The 10483-nt window shown below is 36.8% G+C and overlaps 1 protein-coding gene across 1 annotated transcript in view; it reads left to right on the top strand.

The window, feature by feature from the left end:
- rab28 (RAB28, member RAS oncogene family) overlaps nucleotides 1-8495 on the top strand; it is a 31891-nt gene extending 23396 nt beyond the window's left edge. The window contains exons 5-7 of the mRNA XM_059346886.1: nucleotides 2238-2341; nucleotides 2440-2517; nucleotides 7719-8495. Of these exons, the coding sequence (XP_059202869.1) occupies nucleotides 2238-2341; nucleotides 2440-2517; nucleotides 7719-7811 (275 nt within the window). The 3' untranslated portion in view covers nucleotides 7812-8495. The remainder of the gene's footprint in view (nucleotides 1-2237; nucleotides 2342-2439; nucleotides 2518-7718) is intronic.
- The last annotated feature ends 1988 nt before the right edge of the window (nucleotides 8496-10483 follow it).

Here is a 10483-nt window from a genome sequence, read left to right as displayed (position 1 = left end):
CGACGGCCTCCCTCGCTCTGGTCACCATCATGTTTATTTAACAGCTCTGCTTGTCATTGCGGTGAATTAGAAGACAACAGTCAGAGATTAGTATCTGGCGGATAAATTAGGCTTTTACCGTAAATAACCGGTTTGTTATTGTGGTGACCTATTACATAAATGGGAACGCAACCAAATGAGAAGAAAATATGGATGTTCCTCTCCACAAGTTAGTGTCTGTGGTGATGTCAGCGGAAAGAATCCGCTCGCTGGCAGATTATCCTGGAACCTTGGAGACGTGGAGGGACTCACTAAAACCTAGAAATTAGTATTTTGGTCTGATTGATCCCCCCAGAGCATTTTAAACCAATACTGATGCTAAACCCCCTTCCCTGGAAAAAAAGGTGCCACATTTTACCCAAAGTTGAAAATTGAAAGAAAGCCAAATGGCCTTTGACCAATAGACACTCAGCACCTCGTCATGCAGCTGGTCATTTTAAAAAGGTGGCATTTTCATTGCAAAGCATTCAAAAAATACCCACAGCCTTACACTTCCACTGCTTTTAGTGCTTAAACTAAAATGTAAATGCCCTTTAGTGATTACGCTTCAACACACGCGTCATGCTCTTTCAGTGCTTCAACACTTCAACTGCTTGAAGTGTTTCAACGTAAACTACAACATGTCACACCTAAACAATTAACATTAACACGTGAACTTTTTACAGGGTTGGCACCTGTTTTCCTCTCCCAGTTTTATTGTGTTGTTTTTATTAATATTCCTTGTGGCCTTGTTCTAAATGTTGATGAACACACACCTCTCTGACCTGCAGTACCGTAGTAACAGTGATCCACAGCTCCTGAGCCACTGTGTTAATGTTGGCTAATCTGACTGTGACACATGATTGATAACCTTTCCCAAGTGTGCAGGATCCAAAGGATTAGCAGTGTTTACTTCTAGTAGCATGCTGGGTAGCTCGGCTGTTAATGACTGAATTAATAACCTGCTGACGCCTATGAGACAGCATGTTTACGTACCAGACGTGACAGTCTGCCCAGAAAGGTTTGTGTTTATATGCCACTTATGATGATATGATGTTTTAGTCTGAAATTATTCTTTCCAAATGTATTTTTTTGTTGCTGTGGGTTGGCCTTTTATTATTTTTGTGTCATATGACTTACTGAGATATTAATAATCCAGGATTACTGCACTGTTTACATTTCTTCCTCACTACGTATCTGTCTCTCTCTCTTTCTGCTTCTGGCTTTACCCCCCCTCACACTCACACACACAAACACACACACACACACACACACACACACCGGGGCATGAGAACGGGGTAAATCCTTGACAACTTCAATGAAACCTCACACAAAGACTAAAACTCGGGGGGACGAGAGAAATGCAACACCGTACAGTAGCCTGAGCTCCTCCAGCTACCATAGACATCTACGCACCAGATACCGGGCGTGGCCGCCTTTCCTCACAAAGCCAGAAATAAAGAGCGCAGCTATTGCTTTCAGCAGCGAGACCCCCAGGTGACCCTCCTGCTCGACCCCAGCCTGACCCCACGCTGAGGAGGGAGAGAGGCAGAGCTGCAGTATCACTGCACAGGAGTCCCATCTCATCACAATAGCTAGAAAAGATAGAAAAGGAGGCGCTGTCATAGAAAAGGAGGCGCAGTCATTGTGTGCTGCAGTAAATCAGCGTGCAGGTGACAGTCCCAGTTCTTCAGCCACCTTCAGGCCGCCTTACACACTCATAAGTCAAACTGTTTCTCCATCTACGCTCTCGCCTGAAGACTTCGCTCATCCAGCCATTGTTTCTTAAGCATTTCTGCACAGCTGGGCCGGTCGGTGTGTTTCGGGTCAGATGGAGGTTCATGGCTTCAGGCTTCACCTGTTCTAGGCTTCACCTGTTCTAGGCTTTCACTGAGGAATGTGTTCACCAGCTTCAGTACCAGCTGGGAGACGCTGGAGGCACTGAACTGATCATTACCTGGAACATCTCCCTCTATTAATTAAAGGTTAAAACTAGCAGCTGGGTTTGAAAGCAACATAACAGTTGAATGATGCTTTGTTTCTACGTGCCTATTGTTTTACACTAGGCAGACCCCTCCATCTTAACCCAGAGTAAACAGTTATCCTTCTTGTTTATGTCCAGATACGGGACAGTTAACCCTGCAGAGTGCTGTGTAACCGCTGGATAAATCTGTCTATCTCTGTACGTTTTCTCATGTCACGCTGCGTTTCATCCACAGTCGACCTGGAGCACATGAGGACAGTGAAAGCTGACAAACACCAGCGATTCTGCCAAGAGAACGGCCTCGTCAGCCAGTTCGTATCGGCCAAGACGGGAGACTCGGTCAGTACCAGCTGGTTTAATAAGCAATAAACACGTGAAGTTCAGAGTAACTTTGATAACATTTTGTCCTATTTGTTTCTTGTGCTCTCTTTCTCCAGGTCTACCTTTGTTTCCAGAGAGTGGCTGCTGAGATTCTTGGTGTGAAGCTAAACAAAGCAGAGATAGAGCAGTCCCAGGTACCAAGGTCTCTCTCTCAACCCTCCAGATGTATGCAGCTGCCTCTAAACTACCATTTTAATGGCTAGGAGCAAAAATATAAATGCTTCTCTCTACTTTGAACTTTAATGAATGCTTTTACTTTTATTCACCCTGTGTTACCTTGAATTTGTGTAGAAAACCTTTTCCGTTTGTGTAACATGCCTCCACAGTAGGATAACACTTTAATGTTAGGGTCACATTTAGATTCAGTTTTTGATTGATTTTTTAATTTTTTTTTGATCAACAGATGATTGGTTTTATGCCCTGGCAACTGTCTTTTACATTTTCAAATCCTTCTTTAAAAAGATACATACAGCTACATAATGTCAAGTGTGATATAACTGCGTTTAATTTTGAAAATTGAAATTTAAAGATAATTTCAATAACTTTTTGATTTAGAATCACAATCGTGGCACCTTTACTCCAAAGTACCAAATAATCTAAAAAACAGACAAAATTGTTGAAGAATTGAGATAAATGGGGGCTACATTTAACAACTATATATATCATATATATATATATATATATATATATATATATATATATCAAAACATCTGTTTACAAACGATCTCACAGCTCATGTAGGATAATCCGAGTCTCATTTATCCAGTCGTATGCTCACTACTTCCCCAAACACATGCATTTTTACTAAAACCTCTATTTAAAACAGCCTGCACTGTTTGTACTGCCTGTGTTTATACTGGACACAGCTGTTTTGTCAATTGTCAAGTTTTGGTGTAAATGCATGTTTGGGAAGTCGTGAGCATACGACTCAATCAATGAGACTGAATTATTCTGTGTTGAATGTTTTCATACATTCTGCTGCTGTGAAACGTCCTTATTTACTTAAATCCTTCAAGGATTTTATCCATTTTTGGATTCTTTGATCACTGTGGAGGCATGTGAGAGAATTAAAGTTTTCCTGAAGAGTTCAAGGTAAAACGTGACGCAGATGATCGTTTGAGGGCTGATTGGTTCCTCTGATGAGACATCATTGATCTTAATGTTCTATTGATCGGTAACAGAGTGAAAGTAGGTGGTTCCTCTTTCTCAACATGAGGAGTAAACTTCCTGCAGGTCACAGTGAGTGTGTTAGGTCAAAGGTCAGCTCACACTGTAGAGACCTCTTGTGTTTGTTGGGTCCTGTGATGGTCTACCTGCCTCTGACACTGGCCATCTGTTATAGAGCCACGCTGACCACATTAACCACATTAACCATGGAGTCAGAGGTTGGAGGGTGAGGAGGTTAGCTCTCTGATTTATTGGGTTTATCTCCCACCGTTTGGGCCTGAAACAGGGTCTCAGCCTGCCAGCCAGGCCAAGGTGCCCGATGGTGGCAGCTGGAGGATTTACAGGGTCTCCTCCCCCAGAAACATTAATCCTGCTCTGATACGAGCGGCTGGAGACACACTGGCTGGAGGCTGATGAGCCGAGGGGCTACAGGGAGGTCAGGACCCCCACAGGAGGGAGAGCATGTTGGGAAGGACTGGCCAGATTCTCAAGCCCCTCTAGCCCCTCAAGACCCTCAAGACCCTCAAGACCCTCTCCCATCACACTGACTGATGGTCTCCCATCACCACATGCTGCTGACTCTCTGAGAATGACCATCTACTGATGGAGGCGTCCGTCTCCTCCCTCCGTAGTTCTGTCAGTAAGCAAAGTGCTTTAATCCAGTTAATCAGCAGGTGAGAGGCTCATTAACATAAAACACTCAGAACTAAACTCAGCAGAACAAGGAAGGAAAACACTTTGTGTTCCAGCTCATCAGATTTAAAATGCTATTAACCAGAATATCATTTTCACAGTTGTAAGAGAGAACTAACTGATTTGTTTTCCTCATTAATTTGTGTCAACGGATGTTCTACAACAACAACAACAAAAGATTTGTGGCTTTAAATGCGGAATCAGTTTTTTCTTGCAAACTGAGGGAATGCTGAGTTCACATTCAATACATACGAATGTCTCCATTACTCACATTAGTATTTAACCTGACTTATTTTATCATTCAGTTGTTTGGTCTGTGAAATATAATAAAAAAAAAGTAAAAAGTAAAACACAGTGATCATAAATCCCCAGAGCCTAAAGTGATATCTGAGAAACAACCAAAAACTAAAAGATCAGTTTAAATTAATAGAAAACGTGAAAGCAGCTAAAATCTTCATATGTAACAAGCTGTAATGCAGGAATGTTTGTCATTATTAAAATATCAGTTTATAGACACATAGAATCATTGACTGATGGTTTCAGATCCATAAAGACGACATGATGCTGAGGTTTGAGCAGGTCGAGGCTCTGGGTTCGCCTCATTATCAGCTGGACATGAGGTCACGACCCCTGACAGTATTCTTGTTGTCTGGGATCAGATAACGAGGTGGATCACTCATTGGCTCGTTGATCGTTAATCAGCCAATCAGGGACCAGCGCTGCTCCTCAGACATGTGGTCTGCTCTTCACTTTTTATTTTCTGTTTCTTACATTTCATGTTCATGTCTCTCACTCTGAAACTTTCCTCTTCATTGTCTCATTCTGCTTGGCTTTGGTCTCCATTGTTTCTCTCTTTATCATCATGTTCTCTTTCTGGTGTCCTTTTGTTTTCTCATCATGTTCTCTGTGTTTTCCTTTTGTTTTCCTCCATCTCTTCATCTCTCCGCTGTGGCGTGTTGAACCTCAGCGGATTGTGAAGGCTGAGCTGGTGAACTACCCTCAGGATGAAGGCCCAGTTACATATGAGAACAACCAGCAGAGCAAAATATGTTCTGTTCAGTAGTAGAAGTATGTCTCCCAGATATAATTCAGCTGATATGTTCTAGATATTAGATAATCAGCTGCTTAGTGAATGTAATGGTCTAGTGGTGTGTATGTGGTCCTGATAAAGGTCTAGTGGTGTGTATGTGGTCCTGATAAAGGTCTAGTGGTGTGTATGTAGTCCTGATAAAGGTCTAGTGGTGTGTATGTGGTCCTGATAAAGGTCTAGTGGTGTGTATGTGGTCCTGATAAAGGTCTAGTGGTGTGTATGTGGTCCTGATAAAGGTCTAGTGGTGTGTATGTGGTCCTGATAAAGGTCTAGTGGTGTGTATGTGGTCCTGATTCCAGCTCTAGAACCTGTAGAATCCTTCAGACTAACCTGCTCACCTCCTCTGGCCTGTCTCTTATCTTTCATAGTATTTTAGCTAAACTATCTGAAGAATCTTAGTTATGTGTCTCCGAGTTGTTTCAGAGTGATGTAATGAGAAATGATGCCTCCTCGAGTCCTAAATCACTGCTTAGATTCTGAAAGACATATTAAGGAGTAGTAGAGAATAGTTCAGTGTTATGGAGATATGATTATTGGTCTTATTGGGCTCAGGAAGGAAGTTAAACTTGTCACACTTTGTCTTTATTTCACTGTAATGACCTGCTCATGTATAGTCTATTCCCTATAGTTTATTATACTATATACTATACTATACTATATAGTCTATTATACTATATACTATACTGTATAGTCTATTATACTATATACTATACTATATAGTCTATTATACTATATACTATACTATATAGTCTATTATACTATATACTATACTATATAGTCTATTATACTCTATACTATACTGTATAGTCTATTATACTATATACTATACTGTATAGTCTATTATACTATATACTATACTATATAGTCTATTATACTATATACTATACTGTATAGTCTATTATACTCTATACTATACTATATAGTCTATTATACTATATACTATACTATATAGTCTATTATACTATATACTATACTGTATAGTCTATTATACTATATACTATACTATATAGTCTATTATACTATATACTATACTATATAGTCTATTATACTATATACTATACTATATAGTCTATTATACTATATACTATACTGTATAGTCTATTATACTATATACTATACTATATAGTCTATTATACTATATACTATACTGTATAGTCTATTATACTATATACTATACTGTATAGTCTATTATACTATATACTATACTGTATAGTCTATTATACTCTATACTATACTATATAGTCTATTATACTATATACTATACTATATAGTCTATTATACTATATACTATACTGTATAGTCTATTATACTATATACTATACTATATAGTCTATTATACTATATACTATACTATATAGTCTATTATACTATATACTATACTATATAGTCTATTATACTATATACTATACTATATAGTCTATTATACTCTATACTATACTATATAGTCTATTATACTATATACTATACTGTATAGTCTATTATACTATATACTATACTGTATAGTCTATTATACTATATACTATACTATATAGTCTATTATACTATACAGTATAGTATATAGTCTATTAGACTATATACTATACTGTATAGTCTATTATACTATATACTATACTGTATAGTCTATTATACTATATACTATACTGTATAGTCTATTATACTATATACTATACTGTATAGTCTATTATACTCTATACTATACTATATAGTCTATTATACTATATACTATACTATATAGTCTATTATACTATATACTATACTGTATAGTCTATTATACTATATACTATACTATATAGTCTATTATACTATATACTATACTATATAGTCTATTATACTATATACTATACTATATAGTCTATTATACTATATACTATACTATATAGTCTATTATACTCTATACTATACTATATAGTCTATTATACTATATACTATACTGTATAGTCTATTATACTATATACTATACTGTATAGTCTATTATACTATATACTATACTATATAGTCTATTATACTATACAGTATAGTATATAGTCTATTAGACTATATACTATACTGTATAGTCTATTATACTATATACTATACTGTATAGTCTATTATACTATATACTATACTGTATAGTCTATTATACTATATACTATACTGTATAGTCTATTATACTATATACTATACTATATAGTCTATTATACTATACAGTATAGTATATAGTCTATTAGACTATATACTATACTGTATAGTCTATTAGACTATATACTATACTGTATAGTCTATTATACTATACAGTATAGTATATAGTCTATTAGACTATATACTATACTGTATAGTCTATTATACTCTGTCAGCAGGTGAGTAATGATGGTTAATCTCTATTAATCTCTCTCTTCGTCCCTGCAGCGCGTGGTGAAGGCCGACATCGTGAACTACAGTCAGGACACCGTGGCCCGGACCGCCAACCCCCCCCGCAGCTCCATGTGTGTGCTGCAGTGACACACACACACACACACACACACACACACACACACACACACACACCCACACACACTCTTAAAGATGTAAATTGCCTTGAGTCAGTATTTGTGGGCTGTTGGATGAAGTGTGTTCTCTGAGTTCCTGAGTGAGAGATGAAGATGAAGATGAAGATGAAGAACAGGCTGTGGTTTGGAGGCCTGAAGTTGGGCTGAAGTTGGGCTGAAGTTGGGCTGAAGTTGGTCTGGAGTTGGGCTGAAGTTGGTCTGAAGTTGGGAGATTTGGCAGAATGATTTCTTGGGTGGTTTACCAAGAAGGAAACGGGACCTCCGTTTTTTTCAAGTTTACACGCAGCTATCATTTTATTTCTATAATTCACCTTAAATGAATATTTAACAAAAGACTCTTGAAAGAGAAAGGTCAGATTTTTGAAGTGGGATTTATGAGATACTCCAGTGAGTATTTAGGGATTTAAAAAAAACAAAAAACAGAACAAAACATTATCCAAATTGAAGTAGGTGCAATATTTGTTAAAGTTTGAAATAATATTCAGAAAAAAAAATATTGTTGTGCTGTAAGATGTCTTGACCCTACAAATCTATATCCCAAAGAATATTTGTACGGTACAGATCCTTACAAAAAAAAAAAAGGTTATCTAGAATATATTTCCCTCCAATGTCATGAATCATACCACAATCACAATATCAGGCAAAGTCTTAATTAAATGTTCTTTTCCAGTTCTGCATCTCTATTATTTATATTATTATGTATTATTATTATTATTATTATTATGTATTTCTGACAGGAGACGGTCAGCCCCGAGTTTGAAGAAGTAGGCAGGAGTAACGACATGAAAGATAATCAATAATATATTATACATATATATAATATATTATAATATATATAGACTAAACTCCATTGCGGATTACCTCACAGAGCAGGGTGTTGCTGCTCTATGATGCCCGATCCTTTAGTTTATTTGTGTTATTGTGTGACTTGTTAGTTTGTATTCACACAACAACACAAACTAACTTATCAAGACGTAGACCAGCTGATCCGTCTCCTACAAAATAAAATCACTCTTTCTGTTAAAGGACTCTGGAGGCTTTGAAGAGCTGCTAAAGAAACATAAATAGATTATTTTCTTCCACAGCACTTACTGTCAGACGGCCACCTACTGCAGTAATAAACTGACTATAGATATAATAAGGTATATTATATATATATATGTATAATATATCTTATATATATAAGGTACCTTGTACGACCCCACTTCAAAAAACTATCCCTTTAAGAGATGACTTGATTCATGTGTTAGTTTGGAGCTGGTTGTTTAAAGGGGAGGACTGTAGTCACTCTGGTGAAATATTTTTATATAAAGTATGTTTTCCTCTGCCATCGCTGTTAGAAAGATTGTTTTAACGGTTAGATAAAGTAAAGATCATCACGTGTCCAATGTAAGTAAGTTAAATGGAGCTGAAACCAAAATGCTCTGTGTGTGTGTGGTGCTTCTCATTGAACAGAAGGAAGAGACGCTGTAGGACTGAAACTATCTGTTTTCAATTTGCCAACTAGAGGCTTCACTAGCAGTGCTGTGACGTTACTGTGTACTGTTATTTTACATAGAAATATGTCGATTTTACAGTCTTAAATAATTTTATATTCTTGGTTCTTCAGATAATTTCCAAATAATGAAACAGTATCTCCGTGCTCCAGATGTTTCTTGTTGCATTTTGATAATTTAGTTGCATTGTCACACTGTGACGGTTTATCCTGTTAGGAGACGGTGAGGTGATAAAGTGTTGGTGAGCTAGTGAACAGGACTCAGGAAGAACAGGAGCTCTCTAATAGCCTTATTCACTGTCCGTTATAGAACAGAAGTCTGCATTGAAGAATGGCTATGATGCATGAAATGCTTCATAGGATCTTCTCTTTATTAGCCTGCTTGACAGTATGTGTATGATATTGTTCCTTTAACCAGTTTTGTCAGTAGTCCCACATGTTGGCATGATTTCATGTGTTCGCCATATGTGTAAAACATGTATTTGTACAATATATAAAAGCTCCATTTCAAAGCTGCTTTCATTGATTAGAAATAATCAAAACACATCCTGTAAATTCTGATCATTGAAACAAAATGTACGCCTACGAAATATATAAGAATGTACAGTTTAAAGTGAATGTTTAGTTGACGTTAAACAGCGACACAGTTTTGTGTTTCTCAATAAAAATGCTACATGGAAAACAAATGATTTGTGGAGTGAATATGTGAATACATGATTTGTTTGTTTGAGTTATTAACTTGTTGGAAAGTCTTCTATTGTAAAAAGGTCTGGTGCTGTATTTATACTATCAAAGTACCAAAAAGTTCAATTCAGGGAGAAATTAACTCAGAAACTGTCTTTAACGTTCCATCAGGACTTATAGAAACAGACAATCATCTCATTTGCTTATATAGGTCATATAGAGAGACATCAGTATTACACTGAAACTGTTTCATAACCGTTTAAAAAATCCTTGTAGCTGCTTTAAATAAACTAACTAATAAAACATTTTGATCCATGCATTGCTCCAGGTTACATTAATTACATTAATCATCAGGAGAAACATGATAATAATAAAGTCAAGGCCAGGTCCTGGTCAGACTGTAAATATGTATTAAATTGCCCTTTGTGTTGTATTAAACTGTATTT

The sequence above is a fragment of the Centropristis striata genome, chromosome 12, assembly GCF_030273125.1.
Source record: "Centropristis striata isolate RG_2023a ecotype Rhode Island chromosome 12, C.striata_1.0, whole genome shotgun sequence".
Taxonomy (NCBI): Eukaryota; Metazoa; Chordata; class Actinopteri; order Perciformes; family Serranidae; genus Centropristis; species Centropristis striata.
Note: the sequence above shows the minus strand (reverse complement) of the source record. Positions and strands in the feature narration are given on the sequence as shown.